At 39.4% G+C, this 25231-nt stretch overlaps 1 protein-coding gene across 5 annotated transcripts in view; it reads left to right on the forward strand.

Moving 5' to 3' along the window:
* Positions 1-25231, forward strand: part of ash1 (histone-lysine N-methyltransferase ash1) — a 498911-nt gene that overhangs the window by 176560 nt on the left and 297120 nt on the right. The window contains exon 1 of one of the 5 annotated variants that reach the window (XM_069848497.1): positions 6920-7255. The exons of the other annotated variants lie outside the window; for them this stretch is intronic. Within the exon in view, the coding sequence (XP_069704598.1) occupies positions 7136-7255 (120 nt within the window). The 5' untranslated portion in view covers positions 6920-7135. Of the gene's footprint in view, positions 1-6919; positions 7256-25231 lie in introns of those variants that run through there. 5 annotated transcript variants of the gene reach the window in all.

Raw genomic sequence — 25231 nt, forward strand, 5'->3', positions numbered from 1 at the left:
CTTGTGATTTCTTTAGTGTCCTGATAATATAAAGTAGGTATTTAATATATCTAGAAAAGGCTCCGTAGTTTTGTTAACCATACTTTTCAGAATTCGGAGTAAAAATGTCATCATCTTAGCATGAAATTCGTTGTGAGCCTGTAATACAGTATTTGATTGTGAGTACGAATAAATGCAGAAAAAATAAAATGCTTAAAAATAACTTTAAATATAGATATATTGATTTTCCGTCACGAAAATTTATTTTTAATTGTGAAATATAACTTAATCACGAATTTTGAGGACGATTATGTTGACTGTTACACTTTTACTACGTCATACTACTTTTGACCAATAAAACGGTACGAAAGGACGTCTTTCAACCAATCATGGCTGCTTATCGCATAATTTTATTGCGTCCCTAGCATTTGTTTCTTTGTTTGCCAACATTTCAAACTGCACTGGTCTGGACGTGGGAAAAAAAAAATTACAAACCACTCCAGTCGATGCACAGCAGTTTCAGATATGACTCGCATTGGCATTCAAGAACAAGAATTAATAAAGATCACTGGTCATAGCTATGCATCTTCCCTGAAACCCTATTTACAAATAAATGAAGAGAACCCATTCGGAAATCCTGAATAAGTTGAGGAATAGGGGAGACTGTTGTACCTTTAGCATAGTGTACCTTTGAACATTTTTTGTTTCTTAATTTTTGCTGCTACCTAGAGGACTGAAAATGAAGTAGATTGTAGAGAAAGCCGCTAAGTAGCTCTGGTCGTAGTTTCAGTTTGATTTATTGCAAAGTGTGAGTTCCGTGGACAAAAGAAATTTTTTTAGTACCAAAAGTAAACATTTCGTTCATTGATGTATGTTTTCTAACACAAAACCAGATTGCATTTGTTAATATCTTTCAAGTACGGTGTGTTCCCTATCATCTGGTGAGTAATAACATATTTTAATTTCCATGATTTATTTGACTCTCTTATTTTTCGGAGCCATATTTGTTTAAACGTGCACCCTCTTGTACCTTTGAACACAAAACATCTTGTACCATGGAACATGTTCCAAATTACACGATGCTATCGGTTTTTGTTTTTCTTTTATTTTAAGGTCATGTCACGAAGTAAGTCTGAAATTAAAGAGGTCCCCAATTGATTCGGATGCTTTGAAGAAAGTTGTTGATTCAGTTATTGCTTCTCCAGGAAGTAAAATCTAAATCAGAGAAGCCTGCTCTGGTTTATGATTACAAATACATTTCAAATATGATTGTCATTTTTTAAAGCTATATTCCCTGCTATATTCCATGTGTTCCAACTTACAAGAGTGTATGTTCCAAGGTACATGATCCTGTTGTACCTTTGAACACATTACATATACCTTCATTTTATTTTTTCCATCCTTAATAGATTTGTAAAACAGAAAAATACATACAGGAAGATGTAAAGGAATCTTCAATAATTATTTCAAGCATTTTTTCATTTTAAAAATTTCATCTCCCAAAGTTAAAAAAAATAAAGTATGAAAAGTGTTTAAAGGTACAACACTCTCCCCTACACCATGTACATCAACGAGTTCCACTTCTTTTATGCATACGTCCAATATAACATCAACTGAACAGCCAATCACTAAAACATTCGAATTTGAAAATTGTACATTCAATAATTGTTCCTTTCAAAATTATTCATGTTTATTTTTTTTATTTCATCATCGTTAATTAAAACTTTTCGTGTTTATTTCATTATCCCTAATTAAAACTTTTCTAACACTTATTCATATTATTTAGGTTATGTTATAGCTTGTGCTGTATGGTATTACCACAGTCTAGTATACACAGTCACGAAGCTTGGGATGATTTTTTGCAATTATCGCGATAGTTGCTAGCCGCTTGGAGCGCTGTGAGTACTAGGAACAATAGACTGTGCCACAGCCATCGTGATCTAATACAGGCCGTAAGGCAGACCATGTAACTCGCTTAACCCGATCACAAAGGGCGGCGTTTCAACCATATAAATTAATTGGAATGCATAAACAGTAACATATGTTTCTCTAAAATGTAGTGTAATTCCATTAATAAAATTTAAAACAATGATTATGAGACACTTCAGACATAATTCACTTGCGGTATAATATTATTTATGGTGTGAAAATTACATTGTTTGTATGTGTATTTTTTTTATTTTAGTAGGTTATTTTACGACGCTTTATCAACATCTTAGGTTATTTAGCGTCTGAATGAGATGAAGGTGATAATGCCGGTGAAATGAGTCCGGGGTCCAACACCGAAAGTTACCCAGCATTTGCTCATATTGGGTTGTGGGAAAACCCCGGAAAAAACCTCAACCAGGTAACTTGCCCCGACCGGGAATCGAACCCGGGCCACCTGGTTTCGCGGCTAGACGTGCTAACCGTTACTCCACAGATGTGGACTTGTATGTGTAATACCTGGCTTTATTTCAATTAAATATTGCGAAATTCGTGTACACTTAGCGGCAAAAGGAATGGACAGGCCGACAATTTCTAAGTTCCAGAGACATAACATTGCGCATGCTCGTCTTGTTAAAGCCATAGTTCACTAGGTAACACAATTAAACCATTTAAATTTGCTCTATTTTGTTTAAGAGTCTAAAATATGTAATAAAATCGAATGGCTAGTTGATTCTCGATACATCAGGGCCCTTGAAGAGTGAAATAATAATAAATGATAAATACAAAATCAATCGGAGCGAATATGTACAGGAAAACTACGTATTATGCCGCGTCTGTATTAACAGTCAGAGTAGCGTAAGTCGTTACGGCATTGGACTATTGAACAAGTTGGTAGTAGTAGCTGAAGGTTCGAATCTCCCCCAATCTTCTTCTTTTTTATTACAAATTTGCCATCATATGTGTCTCGCAAAGCTATAATTATGTGGCGATATCTCGTAGAATATGCCCAAACTCTAATAAATAATAAACCTCCCTCTCTCTTTCAAGCAATACTGCCATCTGTTAATACAAAGTTCTGTCTCGTCATTACGCTTGAAGATGACACAGAAACAATAACTCATTGCCCTGGTTCGCATAGGTTATTCTGCGTATGCTACTCTCCGACAGGACTTCGATTGGAGAAATGCCATTTTCTCCGATGAGGTAATTGTCTCCAATAGCAACGATAGTACTGCCCTAGTTTATTGTATGAATGGCCACCGATACGATGAACGCTTCGTGAGACGAATTATTAACAAGTCGGGTTGCGTGAGGGTCGAGTGTTGGGGGTGGATGTCATACGATGGGGCAGGACTTATGGAACGCATCCACGGGCGGTTTACGGCAGACGTCTACGAACACATTTTGGCAAATGTAATGATCCCTTCCGCCCGAAAACGATATCAGAAAAGAACACTTTTCTTCCAGCAGGATAATCATCGTTAAATAAAACATAACATTTAACATTAACGTCGCATGACGTGATAGGAGCAAAACGAAAAAACCTAACAACATTGCAGTCTCTAAGGGTGCTATTCATAGACATTTCGCTAGCCCGCGCTACGAGCGTGCTAAACAGGATTCATATCATATCATATCGCTAACACTGGTTTATGAATACGAAAAACGTTAGTTCGCTGATCATCCACCGAAAGCCCGAGTTTAGAATGCCTAGAATACGACCCTAAGAGACAGTCCTTTATTCTTGGGTGACTCTATGACCACTAATTTACTGTTTATATTACACAATGTCCCATATCCGTTATTTTTACATAAAATTGATTTCCACTTCTGTTTTACACGTTCAGTAACCGGTGTACTTGGTGTTTCATTAATTCTCTGCATCATTTTCTAAATTAATTTGAGGGCTTCTGGCATCTCTTGCTCTGACTTTTCTAACCGTGTAATAGTTTCAGATACAGTTTGAAAATAGGTTTCTATGAAAACCAAATTATTCGTCAGAACCTTCAAATCCAGAGCGTTTTCCTTTGCGTATTTGTTGGCATTTTAATGTGTCTTGTCTGGAAGCAAGCTTTGTTGCAAATTCCTAACGTGTCAGTGGAAAGTTTGTGATGCAAATCAACATGGATTGGACTGTTTTATCTTGAACGTTGTGAAGTCAGCATCATGTTCACAGTTGGGAAAACAAATATCGCTTCCATTTTCGTCCGGAACATGTGAACTTTGGTTCATAGAACTTCTTCACTAGGTCTGATGGACAAGTCCAGGGACTTGTAAGTGTAAAAGTACCTTCTAGTAGTGCATTTATATTGTCATTGTTGTCTGGAGTAACACTTCTGAAATAGTGGACAATTTAGAGCAACTACTGTGAGTGACAACACTTTTATGTGTTTTTTTTTCTTTTTTTGCCATTTGTTCGGTTAAGAGAAGTTCTTCCGCCACTGATAACAGTGAAGGAAGTTTGACACAATAAGAGGAAGGCAGGTCCTTGCGGAGTAAAAACGTTATTTTTCTAATAGTCTGTGCCAGCATAAACCAAAAGAAGTTACTATTCGAAGTATGGCCTTCTTGAGCCTGCTGATGCCATAGGAACCAACTCACCCAGAAATAGATCAAAATAATATCAATATTACGGAAGTTCTCTGAAATTTGAAATCGGGAGTTCATGTAGACAAGCCAAGAAACGAGTGGAAATGTATTCTCAGTTACTTTTCCAGTCATGAATAATTTACTTAATTGAATTTGTCGATTCTGGAGAAACATTGAAACATCAGAATTTCAACCCAGATTATCAGTTTTCAGACACTGATAAATTATCCAGCACCTGCTCGTCTATCTACGAGTAATTCCAGTGCTTCTGTGGCACGTATTTTTTTCAATGGTGATCGATATCAGAACTAAGAAGAAGCTGGAATAGTTGTTGCACGTGTAAAATTAGACAGATTTTACTATGCAAATCTAGTCTTTCAGGTGAAGCTCCCTGTAAAGCAGATTTTAATAATTTCAAGGGAAAAATTGTTCCGGGGCCGGGTATCGATCCCGGGACCTCTGGTTGAACGTACCAGCGCTCTCCCAACTGAGCTACCCGGGAACTCCACCCGACACCGTCTCAACTATTCCCTTCATATCCACACAACTCGCGTGGGCTGACGAAACGCCAGAGACCCACATCGAGTGCACACAAACTCTGTGTGACTTGGAATTGTGGTTTTCTGTTAGCGTACACAGTGACGTATATATTATGCAAATCTAGTCTTTCAGGTGAAGCTCCCTGTAAAGCAGATTTGAATAATTTCAAGGGAAAAATTGTTCCGGGGCCGGGTATCGATCCCGGGACCTCTGGTTGAACGTACCAGCACTCTCCCAACTGAGCTACCCGAGAACTCCACCCGACACCGTCTCAACTTTTCCCTTTATATCCACACAACTCGCGTGGGCTGACGAAATGCCAGAGACCCACATCGATGTTTCTGGCGTTTCGTCAGCCCACGCAAGTTTTGTGGATATAAAGGGAAAAGTTGAGACGTTGTCGGGTGGAGTTCCCGGGTAGCTCAGTTGGGAGAGCGCTGGTACGTTCAACCAGAGGTCCCGGGATCGATACCCGGCCCCGGAACAATTTTTCTCTTGAAATTATTCAGATTTTACTATGATTGCACTGTCATTGGAAATATATTAAAGTTGTTCCGTGAAGTCATGCAGCTAAAGCACGACAGAATAACACTGTTAACTGCAGAAGGAGAGACTGATGGAGGTACCCGCTAAATGGGATACATAAAGGAATAGGTTTTTATGACAAAATATGCCCAAATATATACAGAGGGATTTTTTTATTGCATTACAGAGATTTACCATTCCGAGAGCCTAGCAACGCCGGCGAAGACCAGTCTCAGTAGGGATGTCGGTGTTAGTTCGTAGAGAGGTGTTCCCGTGTCAGGCCCAGATCGTAATATGGAGGTGGGAGTTATCTTGCTGTCACCAGATATATATATATATATATATATATATATATATATATATATATATATATATATATATATATCTTCTTAATTTTTATGACGTACATAACAAGAATTGCTACCAGGTTTAACCAGCTGCTCCTTATTATTCTAGACGATACTATTCAAACTATTAAGTCTCTAACGACACGACAATCAGTATTTCTCTCCCAACAGATTATGAAGTTCGGAAAACCCACATCTGGCTCGCCGCGAAATATGCCAGAGGTGGGAGTTCGGTGCGCTGTGCAGACAACACGAAAAGAGGACCCACATGTTTACAGAAAGATACGTGGAACTAATATTATTGCCAACTTGCGCAGGAAAAGAGTATAAAATTTTGAATTAAATTGCAATATATCATATTGATAATGAGAAACTGAAAAGTCTTAAGACAATATAGTAATTTAATTGATCAGAATTTAAAATTAATACTGCAAACTGTGGCATTTGAGGCGAAAAACATTTGTATTTTTATTCACTAAAAACGAGGAATTACATTTTTACCCTAATACCACTTTATGTTTTTACAGAACAAATCCTGCAAAAGAAAGTATGTGAATTTTTAGTGATTTCACCACATTTTCTACGATTGTGTCTACTGTAACTGTGTGAAATATGATCTCTCTTGGATTTAGTTTAAAGTGTGGAATTTTAGCCGCCCTAAATCCGTCGAAGTTTATAAATATTGAAACTAATATTGTATATAAAATATGCATGTCGAAACTTCAATTTGTTTGTTGTAACTGCTGCTCAATGTACAGCATGACTGTTCTTCACTGTCATTGAGTGACGAAGGGAAAAAAATATGAATCATGTTTTTAATTGCCTAGCCATTACTTTCGTTTTACATATTATGTCAACCCCTTGACAGACATTTTGTTTTTCGTTTGCGTGCGTGAGTAATATTGATGCAAGATCTTTGTCACTCTACGAGATTTTCCCGCGTCGCAGTGACGTGTCGGCCTGATGATGGAGCGCCTGGCCGGTATAACCTGTTCTGCCGAGTTTGATGGCCGACCGACCGACCGACCTGCCGGCTCGCATCTCAAGTGCGCGGCCAGACATGTAGCGACTACAGATCCCGATGGTGTGAAAACTAAAATACCTGAATCCAATTGAGAGAAACCTAGTGACCTCTACATGCTTATAGTGTTGTGACATGAAATTTGTGCAGTGACATCTGTGTGAGTGACAGAACCATACATATCTTGTCAGTAGTGACATCTGTGATGGTCCGCCATGCCGAGTCCGCTCCGCGCAAGTGTTGGTTAGCGAGCAGTCCTGATGCGGACGTGAGCGCGATGGATGTGTGGGAGATAGTGAACCACCTCCTGAGAAGCTACCATCAGGTACTCGGGGAGGATTGCAATCTCTTTCATGCTTAATGATGAATTTTTCATTCTTTCTACGATGTCGTAGAAACGAAAGAAGTACCTTAACAAGAAGTGGGCAGCCTCATTTATGCCAAACTTCTCTCCCTTTCTTTTTCCCTCCGAGATACTAAGAAATTTGACTTCATATCTCAGACTTGCCATTTCACGCCGTATACCGATTTTAACACATAACGAGTTGAAGTGCAGTTTGTGGTGGATGAAGGTAGTTGCGAAGCAGATTTTCCGAGATCATTCCCATCCGATTGTCATTTCATCATTTCTCCGCTCAAGTGTAAATAGACGAGACAATCTTACTGTCAATGCGATGCACTCAGAGTTGTCTGGCGCAATCACGTCCTCTCTCAAAACAAACTACTCGCGGACTTGAACCAATAGGAATAGACCTATGTAAGTTACATATAAAACACACGCAGAATTGAGTCAAGAAGATGGTACTCCCACACTTTCGTGACCTTGGCATCAGGAAGTAGTGCTGGGAATCGAATGCCATTATCCGTTGATTGATTCGGAGAACAGTGTTGCCAATTCACCGGTTTTCCTGCTAGATCTGGTGTTTTTCTCTGTTAGATTAGCCGATAAAATTTATGGGCTGTATTCATAGACGTTCTTAGCGCGGGCTTCCGGTGGATGATCAGCGAACTAACGTTTTTCGTATTCATAAACCAGTGTTAGCGATATTATATCGTCACCTCAACGCAAGAACTAGGTAACTCGAAATTTGCGTTTTTTAGTCATCTCTTTTATAGCACAGAAAAAAATCGCACAAAATGTAATGCAAGAACTAGGTAACTGAACGAACGATACTAGCGACATCTATTTTCCAATGTAACAAATAGGTAGAAGAAAACGAGACATATTCCTTAGTGCAATAAATAAATAAATAGGCAATGTCACAAAATAGAAAAAATCAAGTTGCCTAGTTCTTGCATTCAGGTGACGATATGATATGAATCCTGTACAAGTAATCACTCGATAGCCAGGGCTAGCGAAATGTCTTGTAGAATTTGTATTGCGGGTATGGAGATTTAGCGGATTTTTTTTTAATACAGCAGCAAAGTGTAATTTTACATTGACAATATGATAATTTAACGTGTTTTTAAGAATGAGTTGGCTACTCTGTCTGAGGATACGATAGTACAACGCTCCATTCGAGTTTCTCCTGTAGTATTGACTGTGGCGGGCACTTTGACTTAGGGACTCGGAAAAACGCATGTCGGCACCAACTTGCAAATATTGCCAACCACGTGTTATAATATGCCTTTTTTATAATTACCATAGTTATGAAACACTTGTTGATATTTGAAAAGGATGATACAAAATTGTGTAGCCAGTAGTAGTCAAGAGCCAGAAAAAAAAAAAAAAAAAAGAATAGACCTAAACAAGTCCATCCGTCATCTTGAACTAAATCCATGGCGGTATCCTTAAACTATATATCTCGTTATGTTGCTAATGAAGTGTTTTATTGTATTAACTCATACCCACTGTTGTTAAGCACTAAGTAATAGAGTATATTAATAACTTATTTTTGAAAGTGTTCATTTAACAACGGTGTATCAACTATTGGGTTATTGAGAGTCGAAACTAGTGATGGCGAGATGGTATTTGGCGAATTGAGGCCGATGATTTGCCATAGATTACGTGACATTCGCTTTACGGTCGGAGGAAAACTAGGAAAACCCGACCAGGTAATCAACTTATGAGGAGAGACTGATGAAATTCTCAACTTCGTTACTATTGCATATATTGACCCAATTTTTTTACCACATATTCCTAGTGTTATGTGATGTAAATAAGACAAGTTTGAAACAAATCAGTTTTCAAATAAGATTAAAAAAATAATCACTTTAAAAATTGCAAAAATCATATCGTCTTCAGAAAACTTATGATCAAGCATGAAGAGATCTCTAAATTGTAGCGAATACTCTCATTTTCCAACCTGAGTATGATCATTAGTTTTCCTGAACAGAAAAAAGTTACAGCCATGATTAACATTTTCAGAAAAGAAAAAAAAAAAAAAAGGATTCAAAATTTAAAAAAATCATATTACAAAATCTAGTGTATGTAGCATAAAAATAAGACCCAGGTTGGTAGACAGTGTATTGTAGAACATACTTGCAGAATTTAAATGTTCAAAGTTGAAAGGTTTTAGAGAAATTGTTCTTCTAGTTAAAGAACATGTTGGAAAACGCAATATTGAGAAATGCAAATTAAAGTTTCAGTAAAAAAGGAAAGGTAAAGGTATCCTCGTAACATGCCATGAAGGCACTTGGGGGACATGGAGGTAGAGCCCCATGCTTTTCATGACCTCGGCACCACGCTCTGACCGCCTTTTACCCCTTTATAGGAGGTTGAGTGAACCTCGGTGCCGTTCTGAAAGTTTGGCAACGAGAAAAAATCCAGTCACCACCTGGGATCGAACCCCGGACCTTCCAGTCTGTAGCCAGCTGCTCTACCAACTGAGCTACCCGGACCCCAATTAAAGTTTCATTATATGAAATAAACATAAAATATGAGAATCCTGTCTAACTTGACTAGAAGGCATCTGCTGAGTAGCTGCAACCTTCCTCTTGCTGTAATGCTTCTTCCTGCCTAATTTTTGCGAATTTGACTTGCCTGCGATACCAGCAGAACTTTTGAGAAGATCACCGTTGGTATTGCTTTAATATCTTGATTTCCTTTGCACTTCCGGCTTTGATAACATTACACCAGGAGACATACCACCCTTCAGGAGTGCATTTGAGGTCATGTGTCGGTATCCTAAGTTGAATTCTGTAACAGATGATGCTACCGTTAAATCAACTTTTGATTTTGAAATAAAGGAATTTTTAGGACATCCAAATCTTACTGGGTACGCATTCCTTACAATTCTGCGTTCTGCTTTCAAGGCACCTCTCGAAAGGAGCATTTGATGCCAGCCTTTGATAAACAGGAATAATATTTTGAAGAACTGTGTTATTATTCGGTTGAGAAGCTCTTATCATCCAGTCTGCTGTCAAAAAATCTGAAAGTTAGAATTTATAAAACAGTTATATTACCGGTTCTTCTGTATGGTTGTGAAACTTAGACTCTCACTCTGAGAGAGGAACATGGGTTAAGGGTGTTGAGAATAAGGTGCTTAGGAAAATATTTGGGGCTAAGCGGGATGAAGTTACAGGAGAATGGAGAAAGTTACACAACGCAGAACTGCACGGATTGTATTCTTCACCTAACATAATTAGGAACATTAAATCCAGACGTTTGAGATGGGCAGGGCATGTAGCACGTATGGGCGAATCCAGAAATGCATATAGAGTGTTAGTTGGGAGACCGGAGGGAAAAAGACCTTTAGGGAGGCCGAGACGTAGATGGGAGGATACTATTAAAATGGATTTGAGAGAGGTGGGATATGATGATAGAGACTGGATTAATCTTGCACAGGATAGGGACCAATGGCGGGCTTATGTGAGGGCGGCAATGAACCTTCGGGTTCCTTAAAAGCCATTTGTAAGTAAGTAAGTAAGAACTGGGATGGAGAGTGGTGTGTGGATGTTCTTTTGATGGGAATCGGGTCTTATTCCCAGCGCTATGGGCTTCTTGAAGAAGCGCCAACAATTGGGTTCTAAGGGCTTGGTTTGCTGACTGTTGATGCGGTGTGGCAAAAATTGTTATTTTCATGGCGTGCAGTCCCTTTATATTACATTACTGTAGTACCTTGGCAGTTCGGTGATTACTGTAGCTGTCAGACTCCCAGGTTTTCTTCCCTCTTAACAGTATTACGTACTGTGAAGCACTGGTTCATTAGAACAATAAAAATAACCGGGAAGAAAAGTGCGAAAAATTCGTATACTTAATTGAAGTATTTACCGCTAAAGAGAGGAATGCCCCCTTTTAAATACGAACTCCGAGCGCACGCATTTAAAAATGGTGTTCAAAACAGGTGTTCCCGTTGCGTTAGTCTTAAAATTTTGGGAATATATCATTTAGGTATTGAACTATTTGTTAAAACAAAAAAGGGGAATTTTTCACAAAATTTCCGCCATTTTGACTAGCAGGAATCGAACGCACGCCAAAGTGCAGCTCTGTATCGATATGCAAATGCGCTGTGCGACCGAGTTACGCCGCGCCGGTGGCTAAGAACTGAATTACTCGTATTAACGATTCGTATACTTAGGCTACAATAAGTAGTACGGTATAGAAGCTTATGTTGTAAGAAGACAAATGAGATCAGGTGATAAACGATCTACATATAGATGACTTGACAATTTTAACTGCAGTACAAGTGTGTTGCATAAAGTAGAAAGGAATTTTACACACGTCAGATGATACCTCTACGAGGTAGCGTCACGGTTAAGGCGTAACGCTGCAAGCCGAAGGTCGCGAGTTCGATTGCCGGTGGGGTCAAGGATTTTTTCCATTGATCTTATCCTGGGTTGTATTCGGCCTGTAACAGAAATGAGTTCCAGGGCATAAAGGCGGCAGTGTCTGTACAGGTGGGAACTCTGTGATGGAGATGGTTCCCACTATAACAATGATGTGTCCAGTTAGATTTAAATTGTGCAGCAGTATATAGTACTCATAACTTAATTTTTATTGATTTGTTGTTGCTTTGAACTCACAAGCAAACATTCTCATGGGGGCAGATAAGAAAGTTATTTTTTTTCTTCCACCATGTTAATAATGTCAGAGCAAGTGCTTATACAAATTTTGACCACTCAAGCACAATTACGAGAGCCGTAAAAATAGGAATAAAATAAGAGATGGCATGGCAAAATAAGACTGTGTGTGTGAACTACGTATGTAGACGAAAGCGTGAGACCTACCACTTCGAAGTGTGCGTAAAGAAAGTGAGATCTCTAGGGGCCATATTCATAGACATTTCGCAGCACGCGCTACGAGCGTAGTAAAGGTACGGTCACACGTCGCTACTTTTGCAGCGATACTTTTATACTGCAGCTGCAAAAGTTGCGTGTCGTGTTCACACGTAAGCCAAAAGTAGCGCGCTGCACGCTACTTTTCGTGCTGCGCAACCCGAGTGCTGCAAAAGTTGCAACTGGAGGTTGCGAGTCTGTTCACACGCAAGGCGCTACTTTTGCAGCCGCAGTCATGCTGCAGGTTCCCATCTCCGTATTGACGTCTCAATATACATTTTGTGGTTATGTTCGCATTATTAAGAAACTCATGCGAAAGCTTCCTTATCTATTATTTGCTTTTCTGTCGTATCTAGTATTCAGAAATTGGCATTATTTTTACTATAAAGCTTTTAAAAACGCCTATATACTTAAATGATAACCAACAGTATATTCACGTAATCAATGTTGGCAACCCTCCTGTTTGGAACTACGCTACGGAAAATTTAAAAAATGAATTATATCGTCACCAATCATGCTCAGACTGTGTTGTGTATTTAATAACTGTTACAAATAATTTATTTTCATCACATTTAACATTAAAATATATCCAAGCAATAAAAGTATCATTGGCACATTTGGGTGGTAACACTGGTTGCAACCGCAGCAAAAGTTTCAACAAAACCGATATCAAAAATGCTGCGGCTGCAACCCTGAGAACCCTGTTCACATGTCGCTACTTTTAAGCTGCGCGCAGCATGGAAAAGTAGCGGGCAGCAGGTTCGGCAGCCGCTACTTTTCGGGTTGCACCGTTGTTCACACGTCGCAGTACAAGAGTTGCGCAGTTTTTTGTACTGCAGCGCTGCAAAAGTAGCGACGTGTGACCGTACCTTAAGCTATCCCCGGCTATCCACTGGTTACTTGTACAGAATTCAAATCATATCCTATCGCTAACACTGGTTTATGAATACGAAAAACGCTGATCATCCACCGGAAGCCCGCGCTAAAAATGTCTATGAATACGGCCCTAAAAGATTATGCCACTGAGCATCAGAACATCATCATAGTTTTAACATGCCCGTTCAGGTGCGATTTTCAATATTATTTAAAAATAATTTTCCCTGGGGCCATTTGCAGAATGAGAACACTTCATTGGAAAAAAAATATATATATCAGAACAGATACAGCAGTTGCTGAGCTATTTTTCAACATATTTCACATAGAAATTGAGATATTTGTCATACCGCGGGATCAACAGAGGGGTGCAGATTGCTGTCACACACTGCTTCCGATCCCAGGCGGCAGACTTCTACGACACAGGGATACGAAAGTTGATCCACGGTATGACAGCTGTCTCAATTCCGGTGGGGATATGTTGAAAAATAGCTCAACAGTTGTATCTGTTTCGATAAATCTTTCCATTAAATTGTGTTTTATTTCTGTAAACGACCCCAGGGAAACTTATTTTTTATGGTCCTCGTAATTGCGCTCGAATGGCCAAAATTTGTGTAAGCACTTGTTTTGACATCATTAACATGGTGGAAGAAAAATTAACTTCCTTTGCCCCCATGAGAATATTTGCTCGTCACTCCTATTGCGTCATCGAGGTAATCTCATTTGAGTTGCGTTATCTCTTGCCGTTCAAATAATTTTTATTAAGACTGAAATGTTATTCCGACATATGTACACTTACGCCAGGTATGCTCTACCGTGTCGTTACAACCTTGTAATGTTATCGAACTACTATATGTATAAGAACATTTCACAAATGTGCGTATTTATTGTGTAATATAATTATATTACGTCATTGAAATTTCATTCCATTGTTGTAACAGCGACTTATTAATGTTATGGACTTAAATAATTTGTTACACATATACGAGGGTTGTTGGAAAAGTTAATAGCCTGACATAGAAATTAAAGTAGGATTATTCTGAAACAGTATTTCTCAACATAATCCCCCCCGACATTCACACACTTGTTGCGCTGGTGGCGGTGCTGCAATGCTATTATCCCTCCTTGTACACAGATTCCTCGAGGTCTGCAAAAAGCCTTCTGCTGCTGTGATAACCCCTTCATTTGACGAAAATTTCTTCCCAGCTAAGTGAGTTTTGAGTTTTGGAAAAATAAAGAAGTCAAGGTGCGGCAACAATTCGAACCGTAGTTCGTGTAGTTTAGCGACCACGATTAGATATGTGTGAACAGGTACATTGTCGTGATGATACAACGCTTTCTTCATGGGCATACCCGGTCTCTTCTCGCGAATTTCCCTTTACTGCAGGAGATTTGAATAATGTTCCCCGGTTATTGTTCTCTCCTTTGCTAGATAGTCAATCATGATTATCGCCTTAGAATCTCTCTCGCCATGACTTTCCCAGCCAATTGAACAGCTTTTACTTTATTTGCAGGCGGGAATCACTGTGCTCCTATTGATACGATTGCTGTTTTGTCTCTGGTATGTAGTAGTGGATCCAGTTTTCATCAATGGCCACAAACTGCTTAAAAAAACCGGGCGGATTTTTCTCGAATCGAGCTAGACGGTTCCTTGAAATTTGACTTCGGATGTGCTTTTGTTTCGTTAACAAGCGCGGAACCAATCTTGGGGAGACCTTGGACATGCCCAAGACACTGGCTAAGATGTGGCGTACCCGTTCAGTGAGATACGCAGAACCTCGCTAATATATGCAATTTCTGTTTCGGTTCCTTCTAGATTTGCATTTCAGAAAGGCAGTGTATATGGATGTGGTATTTTGATAGGAAAGACTTTTTTATTCGTATACGGAGTTTTTTGTTATATGTACTGCGTGTTCGGCCTTTTCCACAAACGTGGAGATTTGCTTAATCTGAGAAGCACACTTTATCTAGGAAAGCACCGTGCTCTTCAATTTTATTCAAAATGTCTGGAAGAAACGTTTGTCGTTTACGTCTTCCAATATAGATTCGCTGATGGTTTGAATCTTGTAGACCCGTAGACTACATTATGAACCGTGGACCGTGGAATGCCGAGCTCAACACTGGCGCGTCGAATTGACTTCTTCGGATTTTTTACGAAGACTGTACTGAATCATTTTCACATTTTCCGTTTGCTATGCTTCCGACGAGTAGACAAAAGACTGCCAGTTTCTCGTAACTGTCTGTCACATTTCACAATGCTCACATAGGAGGGACATCGTCGTGGCGCCCAAGACTAAATTAATAGCGAGAATTTCGTTCTACATACTTCACAGATTTCGTTTCAGCAAGTCCAAGAAAACAGAAAACTTTGTGTTGTGATGCCCACATCGCCATCTTTGCACAGTCTAATCGTGTGATCATTGTTGTCCGCATACATTTTATAAATTGCAAGAGACTTCCTAGTCATATATGAAATAATTTTTATCGGAATCTGATACAACGAATGTTACTCGGGATGTACACTTAGCGGCAAAAAGAATGGGCCGACTCTTGGTCGATAGAAATGCTAAGTTCTATCGCGCGGTTCACTCGTGTAAACGTAACCCAGTGCAAGGCATTGCTGTGGTGTCTCTTCATTGAAAGTCGTCCGTCTATAATGTAGTAAACATTACGAGCAGTGTGTGGCCCAGTGGTAAGAAGTCTGACATCCGTGCCAAAGGTTGTGAGTTCGCCTCTCAGTACGGTAAAATTATTATTATTTTTTTTATTTTAACTTTTACTTAATTTATTAGTTTAAATGTGAAATGGCATTTGTTAACAAACTTCATTATGCCTGCCTTGTATAAATATTATTGCCCATCACCTGTGAGCTATTAATAGGTGAGACCTGGCCTGTATAAACAAAAATACTTGTTTCACATCCTAAAAAACCAGACGCATATCAAACACTAATAAATAATTAAATTAACAAAAACAAACAATTTTTTAATATATTAACAAAACAAGGCCTGTGATGGGGACTAATATCTCGTCCACAAACCATCTATGTCAACAACTGCCCTCATTCTGCGCGGCATGGAGTCTACAAGATTGTGGAACAGGTCTAAATTCTTGCCCATCTCCTCCCACGCATCTAGAATTCTGTCCCACAATTCCTCAGGTGTCCGAACGGGTGGTTGTTCTGCCGAATTAGAGCGTAGGATCCTTTTGCCTGCAGCCCACAAATTTTGAATCGGATTCATATCTGGTGAATTTGGAGGCCAGTTGACTGGGTCGACATCACGCCTCCTCGTAAACCATCTTTGAATCCGGTTGGCGGTGTGTATCGGATGATTATCCTGCTGGAAGAAAAGTGTTCTTTTCTGATATCGTTTTCGGGCGGAAGGGATCATTACATTTGCCAAAATGTGTTCGTAGACGTCTGCCGTAAACCGCCCGTGGATGCGTTACAGAAGTCCTGCCCCATCGTATGACATCCACCCTCAACACTCGACCCTCACGCAACCCGACTTGTTAATAATTCGTCTCACGAAGCGTTCATCGTATCGGTGGCCATTCGTACAATAAACTAGGGCAGTACTATCGTTGCTATTGGAGACAATTACCTCGTCGGAGAAAATGGCATTTCTCCAATCGAAGTCTTGTCGGAGAGTAGCGTACGTGGAATAACCTATGGGAATCAGGGCAATAAGTTATTGTTTCTGTGCCATCTTCAAAGGTAATGACGAGACAGAACGTTGTATTACCAGATAGCAGTATTGCTTGAAAGAGAGAGGGAGGTTTATTATTTATTAGAGTTTGGGAATATTCTAAGAGATATCGCCACATAATTATAGCTTTGCGAGACACATACGATGGCAAATTTGTAATTAAAAAAAGAAGACTGGGGGAGATTAGAAATTTGAGCTATTACTATCCACTTGTTCAATAGACCAGTGCCGTAACGACTTACGCTATTGTGACTGTTAATATCAGTTCGGCATAATACGTGGTTTTCCTGTTCATATTCGCTCCGGTTAATTTTGTATTCATCAATTTTATTATTATTTCACTTTTCAAGGGTCGTGATGTATCTTTAATCAACCCGCCATTCGATTTTATTACATATTTTAGACTCTTAAACAAAATACAGCAAATTTAAGTGGTTTAATTATGTGTTACCTAGTGAACTACGGCTTTGACGAGACGAGCATGCGCACTGTTATGTCTCTGGAACTTAGAAATTGTCGGCCGACCCATTCTTTTTGCCGCTAAGTGTACAGTATTTAAATGCACTGGTGATGTAAGATGTTACCTTTCAAATATATCTAATTGTCACAATTAGCTCCGGAAAAATCACTGTGATAGGTAATAGTGATTTTGTCACAGTGTGTGTTTGGAAGATTCTTGGCGATTGTTTGCTGTCATTAGATTTTCAAGCGGTCTAGAACTCAATTTCACTGCCATCTACTTTTATCTCTGAACAAGCCACGAGGAATGCCAGTGTCTCATGACGAGCCGGCAGATGTTTGTTTATGGCTCTTCTGCCAATTGAGTTGATATACCGGCGCCATGTCTTATATCAACAATAGTGATTAACACGGAGAGTATAGTGAAAAAAGACACTGTGACCTCTGAGCTGTGTTATTGCTGCCGTGTGGGCGCGTATATTCACCGAAGAATGTTCACGATTGATTAAGTGAATCATTTGTGGAAGAATATAGAAGTGCATAGCCTTAGTATCGAAGAGTTGCCGACGTTAACCTTTTGAGTGGGACGAAAATTAATTAGATCCCATTTATGTAAATCAAGCTTTCAGGTTAGTGTGCACTCAACGTTGGTTGCTTGACGGTTGTCAGCCCACTTTGAGGTCTGTGGATATAGAGGGAAAAATTGGATCGGTGTCTAGTAGAGTTCCCGGGTAGCTCAGTTGGTAGAGCGTTGGTACGTTTAACCAAAGTTCCCGGGTTCGATACCTGGCCCCGGAACAATTTTTCCCCTCCAAATTATTCAAATGAACTTTACAGGGAGTTATACCTGAAAGCTTGATTTGCATAATACACGCCACTGTTCGTTAACAGAAAACTACAATTTGAGTCACACAGAGTTAATGTGCACTCAATGTTGGTTGCTTGACGGTTGTCAGCCCACTTTGAGGTCTGTGGATATAGAGGGAAAAATTGGATCGGTGTCTGGTAGAGTTCCCGGGTAGCTCAGTTGGTAGAGCGTTGGTACGTTAAACTAAAGGTCCCGGGTTCGATACCTGGCTCCGGGACAATTTTTCCCTCGAAATTATTCAGATCCCATTTATGTTGTCCTTCAAGTTAGTCTTCTGACTTGCAATTGTCTGGACTCTGGACCTGGTCGTCTTCGGTGAGAGTCGCGTATTGAGCAGAGGTGACGAGTATGAACCAGTGACAAACCTACCACAAAGACAAGGTCATAGGTCTTAATCACACCCCACCACTAGTCACAATGGATTATTACTGGGGGGGGGGACATTTTGCTTTCTGTCTCTCGGGGCATATAACCAGCGAGCAGCATCTAGCCTATTGTGACGTTTCTCTGTTGTGTTGACAAGAAACAGCCAGCAGCACGTGCTGTTGTTCGTAACGTGATAATGTGGAGTGTTTCAAAATTCAAACCACCAAGATGTTATTAGTAACCAGTAGCGGCCCGCGGTTACAAAGGTTGGCAGTCCTGCATGAAAAATAGTGTATTAGCAAACGCATGCTGTCTATTGCATCTAAATCGGATAACGCGTGTAGTTACAACCCTTTCTCGAAATTGACTGTGCACCTGAAATTGTACTCCAACCATCCGTGCGCTACACCTCATCCACCTGGTACAACTAATCACGTATAATCTTTTCGCTGTAAGAAAAATTCTAATGTAAACAATAGCACGTGACTGAAGTGAGGCTTCATTGGCCGCTGTTTGGCGCAATAGATTCTCAGTACGTGTTCCCGCCTACTGTTGTACATTCTGTTTCATGTTAAACATTTCCCGTTACTCGTCAAGTAGGCCTAACCTCACTACTGTGCATTCGTTTGCTTAGGAAACATTTACTTTATAATTGCTGTAATTAAATTATTTTTAAGTCTTATGTCTTCACAATGGACAGTTGAGGATACAGAAGCCATACTTCAGTACCATGTGCTTACGTGAACAACTGCGAGCTCAAGTGACGCCAGCTTGTTACAAGAACAGACTACCTCGGTATTACCGTTGGTATTCATCCGCGTTCATAGTACATAACAAAATATAAAAGTAGCTTTTCTTTTACATAGCGTTTTACACATGAGTGAAGTTAAATGTTTCATCGTATTTAACGACTAGAATTCAATTTTTTATTTTCAAATAATACAAGATTGTGGTTTCCAAATACGAACTATATTTTTCTTCGTCATGTGAGTGTTTCGATTGGGAGCCAATCACGGGTATGACAGCAACGTGCTTATGTTTACATTAGGATTTTTCTTACAGCGAAAACATTATAGTGGAGATGTGCCCCACATGCTTTTCTAGTTTTTTAAGTCAAATTAACTAAATCCTTCACTCCGGTGTTTGTCCATATATTTTCTCCTCTAAGCAGAATACACGGGTGGGGAGAAAGCGTTTTCATGAGCGCAGCAAAAAACCAATCGTTTCCATTACACATTTCGGTATTGAAATGACTAGTGGGCTACATGATTTCCTCGACTTTTTCCAGAAATTTCAATATTTAAATTTTGTGTAGGACGTCCTAATATCTTAAGTTAACATGCAATTTCTCTTTTAATTTCGAAAAGGGTTGGTCGATTAGGTTTTCATTTAGTTTATTTTTAATATAAAATATTTTCTTAGACACACTGACTAATCACATCACACCACCCACAGTACTATAACAATCTGGAACTGTAATGATACACAGTAGTCCAGAAGCCTATTGTTCTAACGCAGGTCATAAAGAGGGTGTTGGCGGTTCTTTTGTGTATTCGGAGAGAGCTGCTTCGGTTGCAGCTCCAATGCAGTCTTATGGGACGGTGAAGAAAACCATTTTTCTGCTGCCGACTACCCTACATTGAGCTCCAGGAACTGCCGATCACAGATCCGAAAAGTACACTACAGCAAAAATTCTCGAGCAGTTCAAGGCTCCTACAGACAGTAAAATCTCGAATCGAAGGAGAATGAATTGGAAAAATAAATGAAACAGTAAGCTAGATTACATAAAAGCACGTTTTACATTTTTAATTTTACAGGTCCATTTAAATGGCGGTTCTGCAGTTCTTATTGTAGAGCCGCCCCTGGTAGTGGCAATTATTATGTTAATATTCCAACTCTAAAATAGAACTAGTAAATAATAATAATAATAATAATAATAATAATAATAATACTGGTGGTGGTGGTAGTAAGCCATCGGCGTAGGTCAGGCAATAGTTCGTTTGCGTGTTGATCCGGAGTTGAGCTTGGGCATGGGTTCGATTCCCGCTTGGGCTGATCACCTGGTTGGGTTTTTTCCGTGGTTTTCTCAACCGTAAGGCGAATGTCAGGTAATCTATGGCGAATGCTTGGTCTTATCTCGTCAAATACCACCTCGCTAGCACCAATTCTATCGACGCTAAATAACCCAGTAGTTGAATAGTTATATAATTAAGTAAAAGTAATAATAATAGGCCTAATATATAAGCACTAAATATGAGTAAATGGTTTTCGTGATTTTGTCCGCCCACCTGTCCAGGCCCATAGCACCTGAGTTTATTCAAATGATTTTATTCATATTTACTGTATGAGTAGATATCGGGTCTTTAAACTCTAAAAAGGGCACATTTGAGCACCTAAAGTATGTTTCAAAGTATTGGTATAGGACCTGCTTCTGGGGGAGGGAGGATAATAATGTGCTAAGATTTAATTATAGCTGTTTCTGAAAAATTTTTCTTTTTACCTGAACACCGTCGGTATTACCTAAATAGAATTATGTAGATTTGATGGTACTATAAGTACCTTAGAAAGGGACAACAGTGTTAATTAAAATATCGTGTGTATCTAATGCCTACCCACTTCACTTAGCGTGATTCGGGTTCCACATATTGCAGATAGATGGCAGGACTGTGACCCATTTTCAAATTGCACAAAACATCGATGGGCCACGCTATGCATGGAGAGTTATGTCGTGTAGGAAGCTAAACTTACACAGGGTTAGTTAAAAGTCCCGCACCACTTAAATAACGTTTGAAGCATTTGGTTCAGTGATATGAAACTTGGCGTGTGAGGGTAACCATATACTAAGAACTCAATAATGGTATTACTGGTATTACCGAGTTTTTTCTACTCTCTTATTTTAAATGTAACACCCAATATATTTTATTTTTGAATAATGCTCATCTCTAAGAGCTTTTCAAAAAGTACCCACTCTTGATACTTCTGTATCAAGAGAGGGAGAGGGGGAAAGGGAGAGATTACGAGTCCACTTAAACGTTTCACGTTAATACAAAAAACTAAAACTAAAATTATTGTATATTCCTTAATTTAATTTTAAAAATGTGTAATTTGTATATGAAAATATTAAACTTACGAAAATAATGAAAATATTTAAAACATATTGAATATAGTTAACCTAGGAAGTATACAAGGTGGAAGTGATATAACTCTGAAGATTGAAGAGAGTAATAGAGCGCATTAAAATAATTTTAAAAATCTGTTACACGTTTTGTAATTCAGTGCCTGATTAATTAGAAAATGAGGCTAAAAGTGTGCGCAGTTTGACAGCAGCACATCACGGCTCACCTACGAAAACACACTCGATATGATTTGATACTGACAGGTCTGTAATTGTTCGCGTTGTTGTTATATATGGGAATTATGATAGCCGATTTCCAGTCGTCTGGGATACTACAATTATTTATTGATATATTAAAAATTCGCATTAAGTACGGTATCATGGCTTCACCTCCTAACTTTATAATTTCTGTGGGAATATCGTCTGGACGTCGCATTTTCGGGTTTGTAGTCATTTTATTCTGTTCCGAACATCTCTAGCCGTTATTTCGAACATCTCTGTGCATTCACTTTCATAGTTTGTAATCTCTCTCTCTCCTTTTTATTGAAAATAGAAATAAATTTTGAGTTTAGTAAGTCTGCTTTTTGTTTGTCCCCTGTAATTATTTGGTCATTAGCGTCTCTCAAAACTGGTATTGATTCCCGATTCCCCCTTCTTCTGCGCATGTAATTATAAAACCTACCCCACTTATTTTCGCCTTCTTTCAATACATTTTGCAGGTAGTTCTCTTCTGCCCTTTTCTTTTCCCTTTCCAATTGTTTCGTAAGGTGCTTGAATTTCTGGTAATGTTCGAAACTCACATTTGAAGGGTACAGAGACAGAACGAACAGAGTCACAATTCTCATAAGGGTGACGACATCATCTAAGTCAGTATATTACTGCATACAATCATCCTTTCCTACATTTTCATTAGGAACAACAATAAATTTTGCAATAATATACTGAATTAGATGATGACATCACCCTTAAGAAAATTGTGACTCTGTTCGTTCTTTCTCTGTGCCCTTCATTTTTTTCTTTTTTTGTTGTTGTACGCTGGCCTAGCCTTTTTCTTAAGTTGTCTGACATATCTTGTACAATATTCCTGGTCTGAATTACTGTTTACTATTTTGTATGGCACGTGGCCTCGGTTAGTATTCGTTTAAAGTTTTCCCAAACTTGACCCATGTTTTTGCCCTCGTCTAAGAATTTGTTATATTGATTGTAAGGTAACCTTGCAAACCGTTTATGTCTGCTTTGTTATACTGCCATATTTTTCTAGTGATATCTATTCGGACATTTGTGTGAAGGCAGTTTAGCTCGAGTTGAACACTGTTATGATCACTGATTCCAGGTAATACTTGGGAAGAATGAAAACTATCCCAGAGTCGTATGAAGAAGACATTGAAAAGGTTATTGTTCCTTGTAGGTTTATTTGTGACTTGTGTAAATCCTTGTTCCCATACCAGGTAATTAACAAAGGTTTGTGAAAGGGTGTTTGTCTCTACCTGACCATTCCAGTTCGCTGCGGGTAGATTCAAAATCCCCTGCTACCACGACCTTCCTTTCCAACGATATTGAGGAAATCTTTTCTTGTAGCTTACTTACTTACAAATGGCTTTTAAGGAACCCGAAGGTTCATTCCCGCCCTCACATAAGCCCGCCGTCGGTCCCTATCCTGTGCAAGATTAATCCAGTCTCTATCATCACACCCCACCTCCCTCAAATCCATTTTAATATCCTCCCATCTACGTCTCGGCCTCCCCAAAGGTCTTTTTTCCCTCCAGTCTCCCAACTAACACTCTATATGCATTTCTGGATTCGCCCATACGTGCTACATGCCCTGCCCATCTCAAACGTCTGGATTTAATGTTCCTAATTATGTCAGGTGAAGAATACAATGCGTGCAGTTCTGTGTTGTGTAACTTACTCCATTCTCCTGTAACTTCATCCCGCTTAGCCCCAAATATTTTCCTAAGCACCTTATTCTCAAACACCCTGAACCTATGTTCCTCTCTCAGAGTGAGAGTCCAAGTTTCACAACCATACAGAAGAACCGGTAATATAACTGTTTTATAAATTCTAACTTTCAGATTTTTGGACAGCAGACTGGATGATAAGAGCTTCTCAACCGAATAATAACACGCATTTCCCATATTTATTCTGCGTTTAATTTCCTCCCGAGTGTCATTTATATTTGTTACTGTTGCTCCAAGATATTTGAATTTTTCCACCTCTTCGAAGGATAAATCTCCAATTTTTATATTTCCATTTCGTACAATATTCTGGTCACGATACATAATCATATACTTTGTCTTTTCGGGATTTACTTCCAAACCGATCGCTCTACTTGCTTCAAGTAAAATTTCCGTGTTTTCCCTAATCGTTTGTGTATTTTCTCCTAACATATTCACGTCATCCGCATAGACAAGAAGCTGATGTAACCCGTTCAATTCCAAACCCTGCCTGTTATCCTGAACTTTCCTAATGGCATATTCTAGCGCGAAGTTAAAAAGTAAAGGTGATAGTGCATCTCCCTGCTTTAGCCCGCAGTGAATTGGAAAAGCATCAGATAGAAACTGACCTATACGGACTCTGCTGTATGTTTCACTGAGACACATTTTAATTAATCGAACTAGTTTCTTGGGAATACCAAATTCAATAAGAATATCATATAATACTTCCCTTTTAACCGAGTCATATGCCTTTTTGAAATCTATGAATAACTGATGTACTGTACCCTTATACTCCCATTTTTTCTCCATTATCTCTCGAATACAAAAAATCTAATCAATTTTCTTGTAGCTTACTCAAAGTAAATAAGTTTGTTTCATTCGGAGGCCTATAGCATGCTATTATATCCCACTTTTCACCATTGTGTTTATTATTGATTTGTACCGCTATAATTTCTGCTTCTGCATGTGACCATAGCAAGCTGCTGTCTATACCTGTTTTAATGCAAACAAATACTCCTCCCCCTTGGCATCTCTATCACTTCTGTGAATCCTATAATCATTCCTGCATATTTCCGCATCATATATGTTACTGTGTGAAGCCATGACTCCGTACCTATAATTATCTCCCGATTGTACATATAAACTAAATTCCAAAATTCAGTTATTTTATACTACACTTCTGCAGTTAACCTTTAGCAACCTTAACAGATTGGTCCTCACCTGTTCGCTGTTCGGCTCCGCGTTGTCCCGTCTTCATTGCTGACTCCTGTCCTCTCTCGTCGCTGCCGCCCCCTAGCGAAGAGAGCCCCCATCGCCGCCGTCCCTCTCCGGTTCAGGTGCACCCAGTCTCGCCCGACGAGTTGCCGTCCACGTGCCGTGTTCCCAGCTGCTCCGCAACCCACTCGAACGCCTTGTTTGCCCGTCCCACCTTCCTCCAGTTGATGTCGCGACGCCTGACGATCCCGCTGATGATGATGTCCGCCGTCGGGTACCGTTTCTTCGTAGATGACACCAGATCATACAAGTTCGCCATGATGTAGTCCACGCTTCTCCTCCTCAAGTCGTTCGTCCCCACATGTAGAATGATTTTCTTAGGATCTCCTCTCTCGTGCTGCTCAATCACGTCTTTCATTTTGTCCACTCGTATTCCCGGGTAGCATTCCACTTCCAGTTCCGGATTTTATTCTGCCACATATCTAACCATCGAGTCCCCCCATGACAACGCACTCCGGACTTCCTTTTTCCATCTTTTGTCGTA

This window comes from Periplaneta americana, chromosome 15 (assembly GCF_040183065.1).
Source record: "Periplaneta americana isolate PAMFEO1 chromosome 15, P.americana_PAMFEO1_priV1, whole genome shotgun sequence".
Lineage (NCBI taxonomy): Eukaryota > Metazoa > Arthropoda > Insecta > Blattodea > Blattidae > Periplaneta > Periplaneta americana.